At 35.6% G+C, this 27059-nt stretch overlaps 1 protein-coding gene across 4 annotated transcripts; it reads right to left on the bottom strand.

The window, feature by feature from the left end:
* Positions 1–863: 863 nt before the first annotated feature.
* On the bottom strand, positions 864–27056 carry INTS12 (integrator complex subunit 12). 4 transcript variants are annotated; one of them, XM_032254871.1, is made up of 8 exons: positions 26927–26985; positions 26203–26490; positions 18128–18292; positions 14658–14810; positions 12426–12613; positions 11096–11255; positions 5905–6051; positions 864–2597 (listed from the first exon to the last, which is right to left on the bottom strand). In XM_032254871.1, the coding sequence occupies exons 3-8, from the start codon at positions 18281–18283 to the stop codon at positions 2013–2015; spliced, it is 1389 nt and encodes a 462-aa protein (XP_032110762.1). In that variant the 5' UTR covers positions 18284–18292; positions 26203–26490; positions 26927–26985; the 3' UTR covers positions 864–2012. The 4 variants fall into 4 exon arrangements, with proteins under 4 accessions (XP_032110762.1, XP_032110760.1, XP_032110761.1 ...); XM_032254869.1 differs by having other exon boundaries at positions 26293–26490; XM_032254870.1 differs by lacking the exon at positions 26203–26490 and having other exon boundaries at positions 26927–27056.
* Between the last annotated feature and the right edge of the window lie 3 nt (positions 27057–27059).

Genomic DNA, 27059 nt, shown 5'->3' with positions numbered 1-27059 from the left:
ATTTAAACTCTAATACCAAATATACCACTATAAAATACCAATCTGAGCTAAATACTGTATTAATGTGTACTTATACATATGTACATATCCTAAGTATATATATAAACATATTATCTATAGAAAGAGCCATGCTCAGTGAAAGATAAATTACCTCCTAAACTGGTTAAAGTCCTCTCTGAGGTATAATAGAAATTAAAATAATTGCTTCTTTTCTCAACTCTATCTAGCACATATTTTCTGTGACAGGATAAATGTTTTCAAATGTCAATGTGTGAAGTGTAATAAACATTACTGCTTTCATTTTTTGTAGGTACGGAGGTTACATCAACTGTTATAGTTGCTGAGCTGAGTTTTTATGTCAGGTCATTTTGTTTAGTCCAAACTGGCTCTGAACTATAAACAATTATGAATATATATTTTTTAGTTTCTTTGACCCCAAAGGGAAACTGGGGTTTATGTTAAATTGATACATTATCAAAAGAAATCTGTTTCTCAAAGCAAGTCTCTGTAGGATTGAGATAATTCATTATTTACACATGGGGTAAACAGACATTTGCTGCCTATTGAGATAATGAATTCTAATTTATTACAAATAATTTACCACCACTATTTAACAGAGTAGTTTAAAATAATAATCTTTCCTTAAAAAAAAAAAAAAAAGACCAAGCTTAATTTTAAAACTTTGTCTTTACAGAGATTATCCATCCATACACTTTAGAATGATGAAGTTAGAAAAACCTAGGGATTAAGGAAGATGGTTTGAAATTAGAGATTTGTAGAGTTAAGACTTAGTGGCACACATCAAGGTTGATGGAACAGGCTGTTCAGAGTCTTGTGAATGTAGGGATTTGTTGGATGTCCAGTTTTTTTTGCTGTAAATAATAAATTGTTTATCTGATGCAGAGGGCTTCCTATCTTCTCTCAGAATATATATGTACAACAACTGCTGGTTAATTTGCTAGCTTGCAAGTAAGACAACTCAGACCCTCCACATTTTCTGACTTAACCCATTTATGCCTAGTGTTCCATTATTGCAACGCTTAGCTTGTGGGTATTATTATACCCTACTGCTCAAGATCATCGCCAAGGTCTGACTTTTCACTAAAAAAATTTGCAACCTATGTCATAAATGGGTTAACAATGTACAAAATCTCAAGAATTAATCATTATATAGGAGCTTATTGTATACAAACTTAACTAAAATTAGGTAAAATGCTGTAACATTTTGAGCACTAAGTAAGATAGCCTTTTCTTTTATAGTATAGGAAGAAGCCATAAGTGTGTGAACAAATCATACATTTTCATCCACAAAGACTCTTAGGAAATGGTATTTTTCTTCAAAAAATTATCAGGAATATGCATAACCGGGATTAATCAAAATTCTTATTTATTATGTATTATGTGCATATATTACATTGGCAATGTAGGAAAAAGTGAGCAATATGAGAAAAATATCGTATTAAACAGCATGAGAATTCACAATCTATTGGAAAATGATATATCCTTAAATAACTGAAATGAGGTGATAAAAAAGGTAAAGATACAATATGAGGTATGGTAAATCAGGGAAATCCATTGATATGGAAAATCAATTATGAAATGAACACCCAGAATATTGGGAGGAAAATAGAAAACTATGTTGGGTCATCTCTGCCACCATATAAAGCACTTCATTCATCAGGATCAACTCTTGGGGCTTTGCTAGAAGACAAACTCTTTCCTTTTCCTTAAATTCATAGATGCTATCAATCTTTGGAAGTTTTCATTGAGAACCAGTCATTCTAATCATTGTTTTCACACACTTTGGAAATCATTAAAATAAAAATGTTGAAGTCTGATTTAAAATAAAAGTTTCCAAGTTTTGTTATATAATATTTAGCATTTTAAAATAAGAAATGATAGAAATTTGATTATGAAGATGTTTATTAAATTACAGTATGTTACAGATTATATCCTAATAATAAGTCTTTCATCTTTAGGCTATTATGATATAAAAAAACTACTTGGCCACATTACTTCTTGAGTTTCTTTTGGGCGGCTTTCTTCTTGACCATCTGTAATCGCTTCATAGCATTGAGCTGTGATTCTTGTGAGGTTGGACCTTTAAGGGATGCTGAGGAAGAGCTGCTGGATTCTGAAGCAGTTTTGCTACTAGTACTTCCACTAGGTCCTGATGTTCCACTATTTCCATTCCCACTTAGTTGGCTGCTGCTTCCTGGAACTAAACTATTTGGACTAGGAAGACCTACTTTGCTGACATTGTCACAACTAACTGAGCGACTAAGGCCAGTTTTACCCAAGGTTAGAGGTGGAGGTGGTTTCAACGGTACAGTGGGTGTAGTGCTATTACCGGAACCTATTTTGGAACCTATTCCACCTTTGGATGATGTTGCCAGACCAGTCAAACCCACAGGTTTCTGGTTAGCTGATGAGGTAGCAGGTTTCCCAGTATTGTTTTGTGTTGTTGAACTCAATTTTGCTGTTGAGGGACCAGCAGAGGAGGTTTTGGCTGCAAAAGCTGCCCATCCAGTTAAGCCACTAGTTACTGATGAGGAAACGCTGGCACTAGAAGAATTTCCTGAAATAACTGTGGATGTCTAAAAAAATAAGGTAAATATTACATTATAGCCAAGTATAATCAATACCTATATAAACATCCTTGAAAATATAAATGTTGTTAGACTTTTTATATCTAAGTGATGAACTGGGAAATTTAAATCACACCACCAAATTAATTTCTTATGAAGCTGGTCTGAAAAAACACACAGAACAAAACTTATCTGTATCTAGTTGGTATTATCATTTCCAAAGCAGAAATTTTTTGATGCCATATTCTTGTTCTAATGATTCCAAAAGAAAATATATGAAATTCCTTTTTGGGAATTGCTTTTAGATTCAGTTTTAAGCTATATCTGAAAACCAGATTTAGTGCTTTAACATACTTTTTACCCAACAAGGTATTATCTAGCTTAGTTAAACATCCAATTCTTTTAGATTTTGCTCCAAATAACTAGGGATCATTTCAAAAATTTAATTCATTCATAATGGACAAAAATGCCCATATCCAGAATATTCAAGAGAACATAACCAAGATGAAGAGATTCAGTCAATGTTTATTTACTGAGTGAGAAAGAAGACAGCTGTATAGATTCCAAACCCACTAAAAAAATGTTCTAAATTTTGAGCAACAGCAACAGGACTGCAAAATATGTATTAAAAAGGTCTCATGATTTTAGTTTCACAATTTGCCCATGATTCCGGTTAAACTACCATAGAAGGGGTTCCTACTCCTTTAATAAGAATTTTATAAATTTCCTCATTAGGCTGCACAGTGACATTTTGGGTAGGACTGACTTACTCTCTGATACATTTCGTAAGGGTATATCATCTCAACTTCTCTGATTAACTTCCCTGGCTAATCAGAAGCTTACAGTGATACCAATGCCACTACATAAATACATATTTCTCTTGTTCACACAAGAATAGATTTTTTCACTTTCACAATACGAACAAATGTATGTAGTTCACATTAATTTTGAATTGAACTTCTTATTGACACCTTTTCTATCTTTATACTCTTAAGAAGATGCATAAAAGTGTTAAGTTCATGCGTAGGTAAAAGGTAAAATTTTACAGAATAACATCCTACTTTTAAAATGGTAGTTACTGTACCTAAAATATATTCAGTTATAATTTTAACTCTGAAAGGGTTGATAAAACATTTTTAACTCTTGAAAGGTAGCCTTCAATATTGTCTGCATGCATAGTTTTAGCCAATGTGAAAAGTAACAAAAACAGAGTTCTGAGATCTTTGTTTTTTAAGAGAAGGAATCCAGATATTTGTCCAAATACTCTGAAAATTGATAGGATGTTTTCCTACAGTATCATATTAACTATCTTATCAAGTTATCCAGAGAAGAAAAACTACATAAGCCATACATTCCTAGAGGAATGTATACCAGCAATGGGAGAAAAAGGCAAGAAGTAAACTTTTACTTTTCAGTTATGAAATAATTTTTTTCCTTCTCTCGCTATTAAACATAAAACTGTCTGCCATATGGTTAAATGATCTTTCAACAAACTTCACAAAAGAAACCTATCTTTGGTAATTAAAAGACCAACGCTTGTGAAGTACAAGCAAGAAAGCAAGTTCTATGTGTCTGGCATTTTATGTTAATAGCTTGCTGTTGCTTAGTACTGCTTTTCAACATGACAGATGGTTTACAATACTATCAGGACACATAAAGCAAAATAACACAAACGATGGAGAACAAGTAATTTCTAACTATTTCAGTGTACAAAACAAATTTCTCAAGTTTTTAACTATAAATGTTTCTTGCCCATTTGCTAGATGGGCAAGTTAGAAAAGACATTTGCTTTTTATATGTAACTGGGACAATTTTTTTATAGTATAAATTTATTCACTTTTATAAAAAGTGAATTCTTTATTAAAAAACACAAGATCTCTTAATCAAAACAAATATGACAGCAAAGGCTTTAATTTGTTTGCCATAAAATGATTTCATGTTAAATTTTATAAAAATAAACTTCAGTAGTAACAGATTAGTATAAAAATCTACTAAAAAAAGATTATGTGCAGAATATAGCAACTCTAATTACTTTGAATAAACTGCTTATTCTTACTTCTATTCCAATTCACCAAGTTCCTATGTGACAAATCAATAATGGATATCCATTGGATAGCAAATCTTCCCTGGCAAATTAAAATGATAAGTAATATGCAAATATAATTGTCAATACGTGTTTTTAAAGTACTTCATATTCTTCTTCATCACACCAAGGGTATTAAGCTTACTACTTATAATCACTTAGGCAATAACTCTAGAGTTTTCTCAGGTCAATCTTTGAGAATCTGAGGCTATTTTTTCTTTTTTTGCATATTTAGTGCTATGCTTAACATTGGAATGTGTACCTCAGTAAAAGTATTCTTTTTGTTACAAATTAGATTAGAAAATTATTGTTTTCCATGATATAAAAATGCCAAGATATTAAGAATAATGTAGTATGATTTCAAGGATGCAAACTTAGGAATGAGAAAGGTAATACTCTTGCTATAAAATGTGATCCCTTGGTATAAGAGGTAGATACCATTGAAAGTTCGTTATAAAGAAACAAAACAAGACAAAGCAAGAAAGCTCCTTCAATAGCTGATAAGTAGGAAGAAAAAAAATACAAGGCCAATCTGCTCAAGTAGTGTAAGTACTGTGGGGAGGAAAATTGTTGCCACTTGGGGCAGAGGTATTTTAAAATTTAAACCAGATTTATTTTTTGGGGGTGGGGGAAGAGGGTTGGAGTTTTGCTCTTGTCGCCCTGGCTGGAGTGCAATGGCGCTATCTTGGCTCACTGCAACCTCCACCTCCAGGGTTCAAGTGATTCTCCTGCCTTAGCCTCCCGAGTAGCTGATTACAGGTGCCCACCATCATGCCTGGGATTACAGGGCCTGCTACCACACCTGGATAGTTTTTGTATTTTAGTAGAGACAGGGTTCCATCATGTTGGCCAGGCTGGTCTTGAACTCCTGATGTCAGGTGATCCACCTGCCTTGGCCTTCCAAAGTGCTCAGACTACAGGTATGAGCCAGGTTGCCCAGCCTGAATGTAAAACAGATTTCTAATTGGAGATAAGTATCTAACCACATAAGAATGGCAAACAATGTCATTTTGGAATCATCATAGACTGTTCCTATTTGTGATAAAAAAAAACAGCAGAGTTAGACATTAAATAATAATATAAATGTTCCCTTTCTACCTAATAGAAGTCTTAATTTCTAAAATATACCCATTTAGTAAATAAAGTTTCTCATTAAATTTTTTATCAAGCAACTATTGTTTAGTCAACTAAATTTTAAGACATAATCTTAGACAAAAATAGAATCTACTATACCTTGACTTCTGTTCTCTTAAATGCTAGAAAAGTTGTCTCTTGTTTCAGTTTAGTTTCTGGTTTCTTAACCAATGGATCTTTGACAACGGGAGCTACAGAAACAACTGTAGGGGCTGGTTTCTGTGGTGGTTTCTGAGTTTTTTGAGCCTGTAAAAATCAGTGGATTAAATCAGATACAAAATCTTAACTGAAAATACAAAAAGATAATAATCTAACACAGGACTCATCATTGAAATAAAATACAGTTGAACATTTAAAAAAATATTTTGATAATGAATATATATGCTGTTTGACAAATTATTTTTATTATATTAATGGTTTTACAGACTGTATTAGTTTCTAAACAGTAAAGATAATATTAAACTTTAGAAATAATACGGAATAGGGTTAAATATTTTAATGAGATAAAATTGTTTTAAAAAAAGAAAAATCACAAACTACATGTAACCATTTGCTTTACTCATGATGAAGTACATTTATTTCTCATTGGAGTTGGTCAAATACATAGGAATTTTCTTCTTGGGGTCTAGGCATAAATCCCTCAGCTGCTGAGGAAACATAGCTCAGATCATTTATATGGTTTTACATGCAGAATAGGAAGAAAAAAAAACTACTGATAAATAATGACACTTTTTGAGGTTTTTCCACATTGTAGAACTAGCCACACTAAATCTTTAGAGAAAGTTCATAAATACAAATTTCTATGTTATCAAAGAATTTTCACCCACTATTCTTTTATAAGCATTTTCAGTTTTATTTCACAATAATCAATTTTTTCCCTTTATTTCATAACTAGGCACTTTACTAAATTCTCCTATAAACTCTAATAATTTTTGAGTTTATTTTTTTAGTGTTTTCTAGGTAGATAATTACAGCTGTTTATAAACAGTTATGCACAGTGTTTAAGAGTAATTTTTGGAGTCAAACAGAGCTGGGATTAAAACCCAGCAACTGGCCAGGTGCAGTGGCTCATGCCTATAATCCCAGCACTTTGGGAGGCTGAGCCAGGTGGTTCACTCGAGGTCAGGAGTTCAAGACCAGCCTGGCCCACATGGTGAAGCCCCAACTCTACTAAAAATACAAAAATTAGCCAGGTATGGTGGCAGACACCTGTAATCCCAGCTATCAGGAGGCTGAGGCAGGAGAATTGCTTGAACCCAGGACGTGGAGGTTGCAGTGAGCTGAGATCGTGCCACTGTATTCCAGCCTGGGCAACAAGAGTGCAACTCCATCTCAAAACAAAAACAACAACAAAACCCAGCAACTATTTTTCTAGGTATGTTACCTCAGGCAAAATATGTGAATCTCTAAAAGCCTCATCCTCTTCGTCAGTAAAATGGTAATATCATCTGTCATGAAAATAAATCATGACTATTTAAGAGTTTAGCACAGTGTCTGGAACACGTTGAGTGCTAACAAAAAGTTACTGTTTATTCATCACTATTATTTACAAAGGATAAGCAAATTGAATTCAGAAAAATCCATCCATACTGAATAGGGAAAGATGCCCCCCCTCATTCCACAGTCTTCGATAATCTTCATAAGCCCATACAGTACTATACCAGGAAATTTATTAACAATTTGTCACCATTTCTGGAAGTCAAACTTTGGCCTATTTTTTGGTCTTGTTTGGGCCTTCTTGTGTAATCTTGTGCTACTATTTGCCAAACTATACAGTTTTGGTCCTTAAATCTCAATTCATATCACTTTTTATACTACATATCTTCCATATCAAACTACACCTATCTTTAACACGATTTATAAAGTAACGATCAGATTAAGAATATTAAGAATGTTGGAAGATTATCTGTGGTAAAATATCTCCTATTAGCAGGAAAGGAGGGTTATCTTACCCTTTATTGCAAAGCCATGTTATGAGAATGCATCCCACACAGTAAAACAGGAACATATGACTTCAAAACCATGATTTTCAATCTTAACACTGACTTCCACTCACATCTATTACTCCAGAGGTTAGATTTTGAGGACCCACCTAACTTGTATGCTTTAACAGACAAAGACTAATTATGGTGAAGCCCCAGGAAGTACTTCTAGTTGAGAGATAATGTTTGGATCTTCTTCTGCCTCCCCTGTTTTATCCAGCCATCTTAGAAGCTGAGCAAGAAATACCCATAAACCTTTGTCCTTTACTGATAATACTACAATATAATTACAGATTCAGTTTTCTTCAACAAAGGCACTAAAATTTTCATTGGGTGACTGCTTCACACATTGCACAATGTAATAAAATTCTCCACTAAGGCACTAGCTGCCAGAATGGCAGCAATAAAAAAAAAAACCCACATATTTCTAAATGCTGCAAAATAGGAGTGTGTTACTACCTTAGATTGAGAACCATGGCAATAAGTGTTTTGAGTCTTTCACCTGAAGCTGGGGAAAAACCCACTACTGGGTAGAGAGAAAATTACAGAACTGAAGAATAACCTTGGACCCTGCCATACATAAACACAACATTCTTAACTAGGTCTTCCTACAATAATGCATATTGCAGAACTTGCCCCAGTTTAAGGAATCTGTGCAAGGAGAATGGGGATATCAGGTGCTATTTATAATATCTTTGAGATACCTTGGAACAATAACCAATGTACATGTGAGAATCTCACTCAAAGCAATTATAATTAGAATGATGGATTTAGAATCCCACTGTTCCAAAATTCTCTCATTAAACCTTATATTTTCTGGATTCTGATCTTTAGGCTCACTTCAGATTATGTCTTTTGGTATCTCCCCACATCTACTCTGGGTGTATTCTAGTCATGTTCTAATATTAGCCATGACTCCCCATTTGCTACTTTGACTTTTGGACACACAGACCAGATTTACTGTTGATTTCTGGTACTAATCTACATTTAGCCTGGCATAGTGGCTCATGCTTGTAATCTCAGCACTTCAGGAGGCTGAGGCAGGAGGATCACTTGAGGTCAGGAGCTCAAGACCAGCCCTGGCAACACAGTGAGACTCTATCTCTACAAAAAATTTAAAAAATTAGCTAGGCCTGGTGGCACACGCCTGTAGTCCCAGCTACTTGGGAGGCTGAGGTAGGAGGATTGCTTGAGCCGGGGAGGTTGAGGCTGCAGTGAGCCACAGTCACTCTACTGCACTCCAACCTAGACAACAAAGTGAGACCCTGTCTCAAAAAAAAAATTCCATTTACTTCATTTTACTTAACTTAAAATAAGAACAGAATGTAGAATGCATCCAGTCTTAAGCTCTGCTTATGTGCTATGCCAATGAACTACATGATCTTATAGATAAATTAGATAATTTACAAAGCAGATAAAGAATAAACAGTATCTCAGATGAAGAGAAGAAGCTGAGAAACAAAATATATAGGAAAATGAAAGTTCTCCACATATTCAGGGAATGGCACACTTAGTCTACGCCAGAGTGGCCAGGGTATATGAATGTGTACGGTGAAGCAGTGAGACAAGAAGCTGTAAGGTAGAGTCAGGTCAAAAAGAGAAGGTCCATATATACACCCTAATGAGTATAACCTCATTATATAAGTAATTGAGAGCCACTGGGCATATATAAACAGATAAATATTTTAGAATAATTCTAATGATATAGTAGGCAAAGTGGATTGATGGGAAGCAAGGAGATCTCTTAAGTGGCTATTGCAATAGACAAGCAATGGATTTGTGAAACAGTAATAAAAGAGAAATGAATAGATTTCAGAGAGATATAAGAGGTAGAATTAAAACATCTGGTAAACAAAGGGATATGGAATTAAGAGAGGCATCAAAGATGTTTTCTAATTCAGGCAATTGCAGAAAAAAAACTGGACAAAGGACAACTTTTACTTTTAAATATATTAAATTTAAAGTATCTATAGACTAGTCAGCTATAGAAGCTCACCCAGGAACAAGGGTTAGAACCATAAACATAGATTTACATAAAATAAATCAGAAAAAATGGAGGAGAAAAAACATGGGAAAGAATAGTGCTTACTTTAGCTAGTAAGGGAGTTAAAGTAATATAATAATAATAATAATGAAACATTGAGGACATACTAAAGAAAGACATTATTGTCATAATTTGTTTCTTTTGACAATTTCCAATTCTTAGTAGCTTCTTATCAATGCTCTGGAATGTATTGCTCATCTGTAGTAATTTCAGTTGAGATCCTGGAGGGCTAATTTAAATAATAAATTAAATAAAAATCAAACTGAGTGGAAGAGATTGTAACTTGTCACAGAAATTTCCTGTTGCAAGCAAGAAATATACACACTATTGATATACACACTTTTCATTTACTACTATTTATTTCATAGGAATAAATAAAAACACTTCCTATTTCTGATTTAACTGATTAAAAAGTAAAATGGGTATCTTGAATTTTTACTTTTAACTAAGTACTCTGACCTTTAAAAGATATATTGGTTAGACAAATTTATGTAGAAATTCATTTAATTGACAGACATGAGAACTCCTCAATTGAGAATCACTATTTTAAGACAGGGACTAGAGATGGAAGTGGGAGGGAGAAGTGGTGAATAGGACATTATAGCAATTTCTTGTAACATTTATCTACTATATAAGTGAATAAAAGTTAGAAAACTATCCAGTATAACAAATGAAAAGACATTTCACTATGCTATTAAAGAGGGGTATGTTAGTAAACAATAAAAAGAGAAAGTAAATTGAAAGAATGAGATAAATGGTCACTTGAGGACAATGAAAAGGAAAGACTAAGCAATAGAGAAACACAGCTGGAAAGACAAATACATACATATAAATATTGCCTCTGTGCACATCTTAGACATTCGGTGGTTTAAGCTCACTCAGGAATTTTCTGTATTTCCTTACCAGACCTCAACAAATAGTGGGGCTTTGTATCTCACCACTTCTCAGTGCTGCATGCTATTTTTAAATGTTTATGAATACGTTGACAGGCTAGTAAGCAATATTCATAATTTGTGTGTCGCCAATCTTGTTTGTCTGTATTAGAATTAGACAAAACTAAACAGAGAAAAATGCGCATAACATTGTCTGGTCTTTAGGCACAGAAATATTAATCGAATATAAACACTATACATACAAACATTTAAATAATCAGCTAATAGTTTATTTTTTTCAGTAACTTAAATATTCAAATCTTTGTTTTGAAAGACCAAACCAACAAAAACATTGACAGACTGTTTAAAATAAAGAAAAATATGATTCCTACCATTCTTTTCATTTGTCTGGTGCATCGGGCACAATACCACACCAGGCGAGGGTCATTTGCTTCCTTGTCTGTCACCTGGGGTTTATGGCAGTCTCGGTGGTAGAGATTATGGCACTCCTGACATTCTACTAATTGATTACCAGATGCCACCATCATTTGCCTAAGAAAAGATACCATTAGACATTACACTACTTTTTTTAATGCAATAATTTAAAGTTATTTCAGGGGCTGGGCATGGTGGCTCATGGTGGCTCATGCCTGCAATCCCAGAGGCCAGAGACGGCAGATCATTAGAGGTCAGGTGTTCAAGACCAGCCTGGCTGACATGGTGAAACCTTGTCTCTACTAAAAATACAAAAATTAGCTGGGCATGGTAGTGCATGACTGTAATCCTCATGACTTGGGAGGCTGAGGCAGGAGAATCACTTGAACCCAGGAGGTGGACGTTGCAGTGAGCCAAGATCATGCCACTGCATTCCAGCCTTGGTGACAGAGTGAGACTCTGTCTCAAAAAGAAAAAAAAGTTATTTCAGGGTTGTTCTGGTAATGTTTGGTATATTAAAAAGGAAAAAAAAAATCCCAGAAATCCAAAGAGCAAAATAACAAACCCAACACATATCATGCACAAAAGCATAAACTTTTAAAGCTTTTGGTCAGCAATAATATATAGAATGCCTTAATTAAATTTGGCTATTTTCTCCTTGTCATTTCTCATTGTAATTTTTGCCTTCCTCTCAGAAGGTAGTCGACTCTGACTAGTCCTGCAACAGTCTCATAACATTTTGCATGTATCTCTATTAAATTCCCTTACGTTAGTTAGCTATATGTTATTGTTGTTCTTCATTAATATGAGTTACCTGAAGGTGAGAACTGGACCTAATAATCCACAGTGCTTAGCACATTACTGCTTACACACAGGGTGCTCAATAAATGTGTGATCAGATTAATTGAATGAAACCACATGTGTATAAAAAAGTATAAATTTCAACAATACAAAAAGCAATCACCATAGCCTTAGATGATCATAGATATATATATCATAATATAATAATTGCTTTCCCTCTAGAACACAAAAATGCAGAAAATGTTACTACAACATAACAGATTTAAAAGTTACAGTTGGGAAGACAAAACTGTTGACAATTTTCGATATGTTAAGGTGTTATACGGGCAGTTCATAAGGCATCTACTTATCTCCACCCCAGTTCCAAATAATAAAAACAAAATGGAAAATGTGCAACAATTGTTCTGATTTGGGGGTTGGGGAGTGGAAAGGGGTTGTCTGTTCTTTACAAAATAACAGAAGAATCTGTGGCAAGGCACAACTTACCTACAAACAACGCAGGCCAATCCCATTTCCATGGCAAAATCATCAGCACTGGTCTCCTCAAAACTGGAAAGGTCAGCCATAGCTAAGTCCTTGCTAGTTTGGACAGTAATGGGAGAGGACTGTGTCTCTGGTTTCTCCAATCTAGGTTTCTTTGGAATATCAACTCCTTCAGTGACGTCTGATTTTATCTATAAAAAGCAGGCATCAGAAAATAATAAAGTAATGTGGTAAAATAAACCTTAAGTCACTGAAAGATGAATAAGAAGGACAGTAGGCAATGATCAAGTTGATTTTACAGATATATTCACATATTTAGGGACAAATGTGCACATTAAAGATCTGTAGAAGAATTGTAACGAATTTATCAGTACATTAAATGAAACCAGCAAGATAGAAATAAATAAATCACAACAGTTTAACAAACATTTGTATTTTACTTTGTACTTCTGTTAAAGAATTCTGGAAGTTTGATAGATTTACTTATACTAGTACAGCCTTACCAGTACAGACTTACTAGTATGGATTTACTTCTACCATATAAACTTAACACATTACCATGTTTGCTTCAGAGCAAATTCAGATTCCCTTCTTTAAGGTATAAATATTATTAATATGTCCATTAGATTGGCAAAAAAGAAGAAGCCTGGTAAGATATGGAATTTGGAATTCTTATATGTTGTTGATGAGAGTGTAAATTTAGTACATCTACTTTTGATAGCAATTTGGCAATGTCCAGTAATGTTGAAGATGTCATATCCTATTACAACCACTTATAAGTATACCTCCTATAGAAACTATTAACATGACATATATACAATGTAGTTCACTTAAACTGCATTTTAATAGAACAAAAGGAGAAATATCTAATTGCACATCAGTAGGGGAATGATAAACTAGTTAATTTACAGAATAAGTATTATACAGTAGCTAAAAGAAATCTAGATCTACATGCATCAATATACATAAATTTCAAAAGCACATAGTTGAGTGAAGAAAATGTTACCAAAGGATATATACACACACACTGTATGATATCATTTACATATTTTTTTTGAGACAGAGTCTTGCTCTGTCGCCCAGGCTGGAGTACAGTGGTGCAATCTCAGCTAACTGCAACCTCCACCTCCTGGGTTCAAGCGATTCTCATGTCTCAGCCTCCTGAGTAGCTGGAACTACAGGTGTCTGCCACCAAATCTGGCTATTTTTTTTTATTTTTAGTAGCGATGGGGTTTTGCCATGTTGGCCAGGCTGGTCTAAAACTTCTGATCTCAAGTGATCCACCTGCCTCAGCCTCCCAAAGTGCTGGGATTACAGGCATGAGCCACAGTGCCCAGCCTCATTTATGTAAATCTAAAAGCAGAGAAATAACATAACAGTTTATGAATAGCCACTATTTAGCAAAAGTATGAAAACATACGGGATAATATAGTCCATCCTGAGGGCAAGGATTACTGAAGATATGTTTTAAATGTATTTTTTTCCTAATTACTAAAATCTTAATTACTATTTGTAGAAATCATCTAAAAATAGACAATCCAAGAATTATCTTTGGCCCCGTTTAGGTGCATGCCATTCTATAAAGTTTATGTTTAGTCATTTACATGTATGCGTTTTCCTATCTTTTCTTTCTTGCTTTGGTTTTTTTTTTTTTTTTTTTGAGACAGCACCTCACTCCCTCACCCAAGCTGGAGTGCAGTGGCACGAACTCCATTCACTACAATCTCTGTCTCCTGGGCTTAAGCAATTCTCTCAACCCCCTGGCCCCCAAATAACTGGAACTACAGGTACATGCCACCATGCCCAGCTGAGTTGTGTATTTTTTGTAGAGGTGAGGTTTCACCATGTTGCCCAGGCTGATCTTGAACTCCTGAGCTCAAGCAGTCTACCTGCCTCGGCCTCCCAAAGTGTAACCATCTTTTCTTCTCAACAACTGTTCCATCTAGGATCTCTGAGTCATAGAGTAAAGTTTACACTCAAAATTACTATACTTCCTAGGGCTCAAATATTTACTGATAACAACTTTTAACCATTTAACTTTAAAATTTGTAAATTTTACTCATTTTTTGAAAAGTCAAAATCTATAGCTATCAATATATATTCACTGAGTGATGACTATTATATATCTATACCTATTATTACATAAAAGAAACAGGCATAAAACATTGTTTCTTTCTGCCTATGGAACAACTAATTAACTTTTTTTCTTTTAACAAGATTAAAACAAAATCTTACTTTATCAACAGGTCTCTTTTCAGCTTCCTTCTTTACCTTTTCGGTTGTGAGGGCCTTGCCATTATTATTGCCAGAAGGAAGACTGGATGATATTTTGGGCTCTTGCTTAACGGAAATGTTTTTTGTGCTTGAAATTTTGGGTGGCTCCACATCCTAAAAGTTGAAAAAAGATACCAGTAATTAAATATTAAGACTAATTATAAAAAATGGATTAATCAAAACAATTTTCAGTTAAAAATTAAGACATTTCATTATAACCAATGTAATATTCCTTTCTTAAATAGCTAAATAGCTTTATTGAGAAATAATTGATATATAAACTGTAACTTTTCTTTTTGAGATGGAGTCTCTGTTGCGCTGGAGTGGCAACAGAGTGGAGTGGAGTACAATGGCACAGTTCTGACTCACTGCAACCTCTGCCTCTTGGGTTCAAGCAATTCTTCTGCCTCAGCCTCCCAAGTATTTGGGACTACAGGCGTGCCACCACACCCCGCTAATTTTTGTATTTTCAGTAGAGACAGGGCTTCACTATGTTGACCAGGCTGGTCTCGAACTCCTGACCACAGATGAACCACCCGCTCAGCCTTCCAAAGTACTGGGATTACAGACATGAGCCATCACGCCCAGCCCAAACCGCACTTATTTAAAGTGCAAAATTTCAAAGTTTTGACATATATATACCTCTGTGATACTATCACTGCAATCAACATAATGAACATATGTATCACCCCTCCAAATTTCCTTGTGGCCCTTTGTTATTACCCTCTTACAGATATACACCCTAGAGAAAATATGTCTCCCATCCTCAAGCAATCACTTACTTGTTTTCTGAAACAATAGATTAGTTTGCATTTCCTAGAAATTTATATAAATGGAATCATATAGTATGTACTCTTTTTTGGTCTGGCTTCTTTTACTTAGAATATTTCTTTTGAAATTCATCCATGTTGTTAAGTGTATCAATAGTTCATTCCTTTTTATTGCTGAATAATATTCCACTGAATGAATATACCACAATTTATTTATCAATTTACCTATTGGTGGATATTTGGGTTGTCTACAGTTTGGGACTATTAGAAGTAAAGCTGTTACGAATATTCATGTACAAGTATTTGGACATACCTATGTTTTTACTTCTCTAGAATAAATATCTAGGAGTGGGTTATATGGTAAGTATTTTTCATCACAACTAATTTTGTACGTTCTTTATGAGATAAACTTCCATTTTAGAACCCCACTAAAACATTTTTGTTTCCTTAGTAATAATATGTTTAATTTCTTAAAAATTGCCAAACTGTGGTAGTACCATTTTACAATTCTACCAAGCATATCTGAGAGTTCCAATTCCTTCCTAGCCTCACCAATACTTGGTATGGCTAGTCTTTTAAAATTGTAGATGTTCTAATAAGTATGTAGTGGTATCTCATTGTAGATTTAATTTACATTTCCCCAATGGCTAATGATGTTAACTATTTTTTCAAGTGTTCATTTGGCATACATATATCTTCTTTGGTAAACTATTTGATAAAATATTTTGCCCATATTAAAAAAATGAATGTTTGTTTCATTATTGGTTTTAGAGTTCTTCATAGGTTTTGGGTACAAGGCCTTTATCAGATATATGATTAGCAAATATTTTCTCTCAGTGTGTGGCTAGTTTTTTCATTCTGTTTAAAACTTCAATTCCTTCTTCATGTATTATAGCTTTGCTGATATAGATAACTTGTTATTTATTGTTATTAATAGTATGCATAAACTTGTTTATGTATATGGCAATTCCTCGGAAAACCCTCTCCCTAAAAAGGGAGGTACTCCATGCTATTCTAAATAAAAGTAAAGCAGCTGATGCATTTCATTTTACTGTGATAATATGTAAAAGTACACAAGTATAAATGGAAATAATACACATCAATTTCAGAATAGTAATTACCTCTGAGAAGGAAAAGAAGGGAAAGGAAAAATCTGAACTAGCGGTGGCAGGGCTTGATATATTATTGTGCTGACTGCTTAGACAATGGGTTAGCAAACTGAGGCCTATAAATAGTTTTTTATAAACACTTATATTAGAACACAGCCACACCATTCATTTATGTATAATGTATGGCTGCTTTCACATTACCATCGCAGAATTAAATAGTTGCAACAGAGACCATCTGAACCACAAATTTGGCTCTTTATAGAGTCTGTTGACCACTGGTGTAGACTTAGTAAAGTGTTGAAGAAAACGTTAATAATGCAAATGAAACTTAAAAGTATATTGTGGGCCAGCCGTGGTGGCTCATGCCTGTAATCCCAGCACTTTGGGAAGCCAAAGTAGACAGATTTCTTGAGTCCAGGAGTTTTGAGACCAGCCTGTATTGATTTGCTCAGTCTGAACTCATGAACCTACTGGAATAAGAATGGATGGAAGAAATGAAGTCACAATGTTTCTGCTATTCAAAGTACAATAAAAAGGCTTCAGAGTACTAGACCTAGTGTTGAAAGGTGGCTGGGGACAAAACACCAGCAATTACTTGGGCTCTGAGCTTGGGACTTGATCCTCTCTTGAACTTCAGATTCTGGTTAGGCTTGAGCTAGTCATGTTCTACCTTTTGGGGACAAAATACCAGCATTTATTTGGGCTCTGAGCCTGGGTCCACAGACCTGAGTGATTTGGAGTTTCAGGGCCAGAGCTTAGAAGAATTCAAAAGAATATCTTAGTAGGTATTAGGAAATATAATAAGAGTTGTCATTCACTGACAGCCTATTATGTACCAGGCTGACTTATTTACTGTATCTCCTTCCATTTTTACAACTCTGCAAAGTAGTCCTTATTATCCCCATTTTACCAATAAACAGAGACTAGGTGAAATGAAGTTACTACATACCTCAGTTTCCTTATGTAAAATGAAAAAAAAAGTATCTATCTTAAAGGATCATTATAATTAAAATTAATTTTTCGCCTAAACTACTCAGAAAAGTGCCTGGGACATCAAGATATGTTGTCTATTATTATCACACATAAGTGGGATTTAAAACAGGTATGTGTGGTTTCAAAACGTATATTCTCTTCACATAAAGCCACCATTGGCTACTATGTTATTATCAAGATAAGGGCTACACAGTTCTCCAAGTTCATCCATACCTCCTTTTCTCTTAAATTTTCCTACCCATATTCAATTTATTTTGTTGGAAAATCTGTCCTTTTATTTTTTTTAATCCTTAAAACATTAGAGAATAATTAGAAGTAAGTTGTGGTTACATTCAGCAACTTAAAAAAAAATTCTGATCATAAAGAATCGGAAATTGAAGCCAATTTTTCTGTGTGGTGTAAAAACTTTAAGGAAAGAAAAAAAATAAAGAATATAATTACTTTGTGCCACATGGAAAGATTATTTCAGCTGAGACTGTTTTGAGATGGTCTATATGTTATCAATGTACTACTACATGCCTTACAAAACTCTCTCCAAGCTTTTAATTCATGTAGGTACCTTTTGGGATGGACGGTAACTGGAATCAATGCCTCGAGCCAAAGATTCATCAAGCAGCGCTTTTAGCTTTTCAGCAGAATCTTTACTCTTTGAATGTAAGAAACCTAGTGCTTTCAAAAAAATGGGATCAAGTTCCAAGTTCACAGTAGCAGCCATTGCAAACACCTGAAGGAAAAAAAGAGGAAGTAATTTAGAAGACAATGCACAATTACCTATGTCAAAGTTATACTTTTGATTTTTATTTATAATAGATAATAATGTGCACGATATAAAATTTAAAATTACCAAAAAGTTATTACAGATAAAAGTAAACTTCCTTCTTACTCTTGACAGTCATTATCTAGTTTCTTCCCCCTGAAACAACTAGCATTATCAGTTTTCTGTGTATCTATCTCAATGGTAAAGTTTTAAATGCATGTAAGCTTCTCCCTGCCACAGAACTCCTTCCTACCTGTTTTAAAAGATACACTTTACAGTTTCAGTACATAGAACTTGATGTGTTTAGGTCAAGTTTACTCTGTATTGAAATTTCTTCTCTCAAACTTTATTTCCATAACATAAATAAAGATAGTGTTGACGTGTTTGTGCGTGTGTGTACGGGGTTTCACAAGAGGGCAGTTGTGAAAAGGTGTGTTAAGTGATTAGCTATCACGGTCACTGTTGTCGCTTTTACTTCAACTCTTAATGTCTCAAAAACATATTAATGATAACCTTATTTAGATTGTGGTAGCTCATGCATTAACCTATTTTTAAAAGTAAGGTCTCTGAGGGGTGATATCCTATCTACTTAAAACACGCATGTGGGGACACACACACACACACACACACACACACACACACACACACACAGCGTGCCTATGATGCTTTGCGTCCTAAGGACCTTAAAAATAGCCAAGATGGATAAAGATATACATCAAAGGCTTATGAAATTCCACATTAAAAAGTTTTGTTTTTAGTTAATACCAATGCTATCATGTGGTTCTGCTTCTGGCTGTCACTTTTTCAAAGACCTCTCCAGGCAAAAAATTATCAGAATAAGAATGTATTCTTTGTGTTCAATCCTTTGATCAATATATTATAGCTTGAAATCTTCTTCGATCCTTGAGGTTAATATTATAAGAATGCAACACACTTGCACTGCTACAGTTAGGGAACTGTCAGCAATTCCACAGTTATCTCCCACTTTCAGGGGTTTATAACACCATTAAAACTTGCTGTAGGTTGAATCCTGGCATATGAAAGCACGTCTGAAAATGGATTTTGTTTGTTCCCACCCCTCCAACTGCACTCCTCATCCCTCTCCACATCTGACAAGAGGCACACATACACATCCCTAGGCTTTTTTTAAAAAAGTTTCCAGGAAGGTATTAGTTATCTACCTGATAACTTCAAAATTATTGTCGAATTCTGTACTTTACTAAAATATCATCTGAATAACCCAAGAAAAGGAGTCCAAAGGCCCGTACTATAATGAAAAAGTAACCGTATCTCAAACTGTTATAAGAATTTAACAAAATTGAAAAGCAGCCTCTGTCACTTCTTAAAATTATATCATTACATACATCACCTCTACATAATAACAGGTACAGATAAGTTATTTTAAAATTTACTCATGGGGCTGGTCACCAAGTATATTTTGAGGAAAAAATAGCTCCTCAATAAAATTTCCATGATTAAAAGGGTAAATGTGCCATTCCTTCAGCATATACAAGAGTAACAGCCTAATTTTTTTTTTCCTTTAAACTCCACTCCTGTGACAGTTTACTAATCTTTCTACTGATCTCATTTCATCTAGGTAATGGGAATAGCAGTTTACTTATCCAGATTGTTATGAAACAATTTCTTTTACTGGGTACTGATTAAAGGGTTGACACCTAAAAGAATCCTTGTGATATATTAGAAAAACCATTACTTGAAATTTGTATGCTGAAAAAATGAAAGCCAAGGATTTATTGCTATGTATTTCTACAACCACAGGTAAAAGCTTTGCTTTACAGATTAGATGATAAGAGTCAGGACCTAGATTACAAGACTATGGAAGTCATCAACACCAACATTCCAGCTGGAACCTTGGAGTCAGTTCTGTTTATGCAATTTTGCCATTATAAAACTTAACAGACTTTGTACCCCTGACCTAAATTACTAACAAGGCCTTCTGGCCCAGTGGTCCCCACAGTGGAATGCAGGGAAAAAAATATTAACTTTTAAATTTATTTCTATTTATTTATTTATTTTTGAGATGAAGTCTCACTATGTCACCAAGGCTGCAGTGCAGTGGCAGGATCTTGTCTCACTGCAGCCTCTGCCTCCCGGGTTCAAGTAATTCTCCTGCCTCAGCCTCCTGAGTAGCTGGGATTGCAGATGCGTGCTACCACGCCTGGCTAATTTTCGTATTTTTAGTATAGACGGGGTTTCACCATGTTGGTCAGGCTGGTCTCGAATTTCTGACCTTGTGATCTACCCACCTCGGCCTCCCAAAGTGCTGGGATTACAGGCATGAGCCATCACACCCAGTTCTACTTATTTATTTTAAAAAAATCTATTCACATACGTAGTGATACTAGTGTATGTATATAATTGATCGTGAACCTCAAGGAGCTTTATCTTCAGCCAGTGAAATCTGAAACTTGCCACAACTATTCTTCTCTTTTATTACAATCAATTCTCCTTTTTGACTACAATCTTCCATTACTCTATCTCTTCCACTGCCTTAACCCAGGGATCCCTTCAAGGTACCAAGTCAATCTTTCTTCTGTATTTATTTATTCATTTCTCTATTCTCATTCTACTTGTTCTTTATTACAGAAGCCTCCAATTTCTTGCCCCTTCTGCTTTCTCCTTATTGGCACCCTCTTGGCCTTTTTGTTTTTTCACCAAACAGAAAACACTGGCTGAGCCTAAAATAAAACACTCATTGTTACGTGGTTTATATTTAATATTTTAGTTTTCTATCTTACTTTTACTCCCCCTTTTTTGTTGCCTTCTCTAATTTCTGTTAGTTCTCCTTCCTTACTGGCAAATATCCGTATAGTGAAAGAAGTTGTTTCTACAGCAGTCACAAGAGGTTGGCAACTTGGTGTAACTGTGTTGCTCTGTACATACAAAAATATTTTCCTGGAGTTACACCAAATCACATTACTTCCATATAGTTCCTGTATATTCCTTTCCTGTATATTCCTACACCCATGGCCAAAACAGACTGTAAAATAGCCATATCATTCTTACTATGGATTAGTGTTCTAGAAAACACAAAGTCCTGTGTGTGTGTATATGAAAGAAAAATGTATACATGAAAGAAATTTAATATATTAAATGCAGGTTTCATTTTAAAACGTAGGTGTTGCTTTAAAAAAAGAAGAATGTCAGAAAATTAATATTTACCACTTTAAACTTTCAACGACCTAGGGAAGTGGTAGTAGTATTATTGATAGGAGCGAATTCTTAGGTGATACTAGGAATTAGCTGTGTCAAATGCATATAACACAGAAATCCCCATTACTAAACAATGATCTTTCTCTCTATCTCTTATTATCCTTGATTTATTGCAGGATGCCATTTTACTTCCTATCCAGCTCATTCTGTTGTTCAACCTTTCAATAACTCATTCAGTACTCTAGGCACCTTAAAGCCTTACAGTTTTACCTATTTTATAGACATCCACCCTGCTAGCTATTTTCTCTCTCTGCCTGCACCCAAACCTAAGTCCAACTGAAAGGAATACATATACACTCTGTATCTTCAGAATCACCAATCTCAGCTTGGCATTCAATACAACTTGGCAATTCTCTCACAATTCTCTGGTCAACTCACTTCTGTATTTTCTGCAAAGATCAGTTATACTTTTCTTTTAAAATCGCTTCTGTGTTTCAATACATGGCCTCACCTACTTCACAAAAAAAAGAGAAGCTGTCAGAGAGTAATTAAGTAAATTTCCTTCCAGTACATCTACAAATTTACTTGCACCCATCCTTTCTTCTTTCCCATCTAATAAAAAAGGAGAAGGTGGCTCTCTATGCAATGTCACCTAGATTTGATCCTATCTCTTCTTGTCATCTCTCAAACCTTGATCTATGAATTATTTACCATATCTTTTTTTTTCAGCCTTTTCTACTGGCATCTTTTCATTGACATTTAAATATATTCAAATATCTTCTATCTTTTCTCTTTTATAACAAAACTTTCTCAGAAATCATCTACTTTTGTACTCTTTTTCTTCATTTTTTCTATTTACACAGCAATTCTTGCAATTTGGCCTTTGTCCCCACTATTCCATAAAAATGCTCTCACGAGTCATTCGCAGCCTTAGTCAGGTAAACCTAATACATCTAATTTTCCCTCCTACTTCTTTGTCAGTTATCTTTGTAGGTTCTTCCTATCCAATTCAAAATGAGATCCTCAATGCTAGGTTCTGGGTCTCTCCTTGATTTGTTCTATCTTTTTCCAAAAATGTGTTCTCCGGGTCAGCAGCATAGGGATCATGTCAGAACTCAGAAATGCAAACTCTTGGTCTCCATTTCTAGGCCTACTGAAGACAAAACTCCAGGAGTAGGGTCCAGAAATCTGTATTAAACCTTCCAGGCAATTCTATCTACTACTCTAAAGTTTGGGAGTTATTGCCCCAGACAATCTGATATAATATTTTGCCAGTGATTACAAATATATCTCTGCAGTCTATGCCTCTCTCCCAAGATCTAACTGCCAGGTTGACATGGATATCTCATCGGTGCCTCCTATTGAACATGTCTTCAACAGAGCCACTCATACGCTCTTCCCTTTTCTCCTAACCAGTTCTTCCTCTAGTAATCCCTTTTTCAAATGATATTTACCCTAATGCCCAAGCCAGTAACTCGGAAGCAGCTTTATCTCTTCCCACTTCCTTAATTCCCACCCCCAATTCAATAACTAAATCTCTTAAACATATCTCAAATCTATCCACCCTTTTCAATCTTTACTGCCATCACCTTTGACCAACCTATCATCATCTATTTTCTGACCCACTGCAATAACTTAATCAGTCTCCCCACAATCACTCTTGTCATCCTCTAAACCTTTTCATATCACTCACTTGCTTAAAATCCTTTTATCACTTCTTATAATCCAAAGGTTAAGGAATAAGATTCTTAACAAGGTCTCTAATTCTCTACATCAGGGGTCCCTAACCTCCAGACCATGCAGCAGTAAGTGAGCAGCAGGCAAGAAAGTGAAGCTTCGTTTGTATTTACAGCCGCTGCTCATCACTTGCACTGCCACCTGAGCTCTGTCTGTCAGATCAGTAGTAGAATCAGATTCTCATAGGAGTATGAAACCTCTTGTGAACTGTACATGCCAGTGATCTAGGTTGTGTGCTCCTTATGAGAATCTAATGCCTGATGATCCATCACAGTTTCCCCCATAACCCCCAAATCAAACTGTCTAGTTGCAGGAAAGCAAGCTCAAGGTTCCCACTGATTCTAAATTATGGTGAGTTTTCTAATTATTTCATTATATATTACAATGTAATAATAATAATAGAAATAAAGTGCATAATAAATGTAATTCACTGAACCATCCTGAAACCATACCTCCATCACCCCACCTCCCCACAACTCCCAGGGTCCATGGACAAATTGTCTTCCATGATACTGGTCCCTGGTGCCAAAAAGGTTGGGGACCATTGCTCTATATGATCTGGTAACACATATAAGGAAGTTACAACAGTACCTGGCACATAGTTCACACTTATTAAATGTTATGTAGTATCTTAGGCCATTCCCACTCTGTTTTATAGCTATCTGACTTATTTCAAGTCCTCCAAGATACTCTTTCTTACCTTAGCACTTCAGTAGAAAGAGTGCCACCCCCACCTCCATCTTAAGTCACCTCTGAAGTTTCAGTTTTTCCTGCACATTCCCTCAACAAAATTAGAAGTTTTACCATTTTATAGTCCAAAAACATTCTGTACTTATTTGAAATATTAATCACACTGTTAATTATGTAAATAATCTTTCTTTCTCAATAGAATTTAAGTTCCATGTAGGCAGGCAGTGGATTGGTTTTACCTACTGCTGTAACCCCTGTCTGGCAGAATTCCTGGAAAACAGCAGATAACAGTAAATGTCGGCCAAGTAAATACTTGTTATCTACTTCCAATTTCATAAAACTTTCTCTTCCCTTGAGTTCTGTTACACTCAACTTTTCTGTTTGTCCTCTTCTATCTCTCACTACTCTTTCTTTGGCTTATCTTCTGATCTTTGTTGCTTTTGGTATTGCCCAAGTTTTTGTCCTTGGCTATCTTCCTAGTTCTGCTGGCAGTTTCTTCTTGGTAATCCTACACATATCAGGTTTTCAACTATCATCTCTGGACAGATGATTTAATATGTTTTACCTCAACTATAATCTCTCTCTCTTTTTTTTTTTTTTTTTTTTTTTGAGATGTGGTCTTGCTCTGTCACCCAGGTTGGAGTGCACTGAGATCATGACTCACTGCAGCCTTGAACTCCTGGGTTCAAGTGACCCTCCTGCCTCAGCCTCCCAAGCAGCTAGGACTACAGACATGCACCACCATACCGACACCCAGCTAATCTTTTTTTTAAAGTTTTGGTAGAGACAGGGTCTCACTATGTTGTTCTTATCTGGTCTAAAACTCCTGGGCTCAAGCAAAACTTCTGTTGTGGCTTCCCAAAGTGCTGGGATTACAAATGCAAGCCAAATCTTTTCAATTTAAATCCCATGTTTCCAAATGCTTAGTGTATGTGTCTATCTGGCTCCTTAATGGCATCTCAAATTCAGATATAACTAAAATTGAGATTCTGATTATCTTCCCGAAAAGTTCCTTGTCCTGCTCTTACTTTTAATGAATGATACAACTTTCTGTTAGTCAGGTCTGAGACCCAAATCTTTCCTTCACTGAGTCCTTCTCTATTCTTTATAGTCAAATAATCAGCAGGCCTCTCCTGTGGATTTTGACAGCAAAATTTTTCACACTTGTCCTACTTTTCACTTGAGCAGCCACTACTGGAATTCAGTTTTTATTAACTTATTTGAACTATGGCAATAGCCATGTTATTTTCCTTGACTTCAACATTGTTGCCACACTAATTTTCCTGAAATCCAATTTTCTTCTTTTTCATTAAAAAAAAAAAAAAGTTCATGCTAAGAAGTTAGGGCTTTCTATCACCTTCTAAATAAAGCCTAAATTTCTTCGCTTAGCATTTAAGAAGATTGAGTAATTGGCACAAAAATTATCATTTATCATCCTCAGATCTGCCTAATAGCTAGCTGGCCTTCCCACTCTTATTTTTTTGTCTGGGAAGCTTTTCACTCATTTTTATATTTCTACATCCTATCAAGACCTGTTCAAATACTACTTCTCATGAAGACTTTACTGAGAGCTGTTGTGCCCCTCTCCACTCCAAATCCTGTTAATAATCTCTCCCTTCAAGGATATCTCATAGTGATTTTTCATGGTAGTGCAACTTTCTACCTTGAAGCATTTTTTTTTTTTTTTTTGGCACAAGTGTTATGTCCCCTATAAAACTCTGAGTATTTTAAGGGCAGAATCTATACATATCTTTTTGCCTATCTCTTTACCAGTCTACAAAGTACCGCAAAAATAATAGCTATAGAATTACTGGAATTAAGTGATCAAAATATAGCGGTCTTATGTCTCCATCTATACAATTATAGCCATTTCCAAGGTCCCTTTAGCAAAAATCACAAAAGTAACTCGCCCCTACCCCCACAAAATAATCTGCAAACATCAAAAAGCAAAAGCAAAGGAAGACAATCACCTCTTTCATGACTGGGGGCTTGTAGGACAATCCTCCTAACTGTAATACTCTCATAATCTTTCACCTGGCTTGTTTAAATTCATTAATCCCACTGGACTGTAAACTTCATGAGAGCAGGAACTTTTGTTTTGTTCACTGTTATATCCCTAGTGCTTCAAACTTAATAAGGGCTCTAAAATATTTATTGAATGAACTAGGTTTGGGTAAATGTCACCTTATGAGGCTTCTGTGACCTCTCAACCTAAATTGGGCATTCATACATAAATATAAGTATGTGCTTTCCCCTAGATCTGTTTTTCACCCTACCTGCCAATCTCAAAAGAAGTCCAAAGTTGATCATACGCATGTGCCCCAGATGAAGGAAACTGAATCTATTCACACAGAGTGCAGTATTACCATTTCCATTTCATAATGACTCTAAAAAACTTTTTCCTTCATGACTTCGCAAGCTCTTGCAACCCCTTCCAATAAACATTCTTTTAAAGATGCTGCCGCTTTCATTCCTCCACTTGGTTCTGGATAACAGATGCCTTAGGGACACCTGGAATCGCAGGAGAAAAGGCTCCGATTCCAAACCAATCAAGTGGCTGAAAGCTGACAGCAAACAGAAAAGGAATGTCAATCCTTTGATCAAAGCATGACACACCGAAGGCCTAGAATGAGGGATGGTCCTTGACAGGGAAGCCAAAAGATGAGAGACAAGGAGGGAGCTACGTAGAGAAGTCACAAAAACCCTCTAACAAAGTCCGAGGCAGGGTTCCAAGTCCCTAGTCCCTAGACCTAGAAATATTCTCAGTCCGCATGCCCCGGCCCGCAACTCCCTCGAAGGAAGCCCGGTCCTCACTGAAAGAGGAGAGCAGTTAGTCTAGGGCACGCAACCGCCCGCAAATTACGATGTTTCCCCTCGAGGAGCGAGTTAACTAATACCCCACGTAGCTACTTTCCCACCTAACCCCTAGCGCGGGTTTGGGAGGGGAGGTCGCGAGCCTCCAGGAGGCTGCCGGGAGCAGAGTCGCTCAGCACAACTCACCGTTCCGCCCCGCCCTGCCGATCCGTCTGGTCCCGGTGGCCTCTTCGGAAACGGTTCCCACACTGGCGGGCTCCGAAAGCGGGAAAACAAAGGTTCCCACAGTAGGGCCGGGGGAAACGTTTGGCAGTGAGAC

This window comes from Sapajus apella, unplaced genomic scaffold (genome assembly GCF_009761245.1).
Source record: "Sapajus apella isolate SASKATOON/1434 unplaced genomic scaffold, GSC_monkey_1.0 scaffold87, whole genome shotgun sequence".
Lineage (NCBI taxonomy): Eukaryota > Metazoa > Chordata > Mammalia > Primates > Cebidae > Sapajus > Sapajus apella.
Note: the sequence above shows the minus strand (reverse complement) of the source record. Positions and strands in the feature narration are given on the sequence as shown.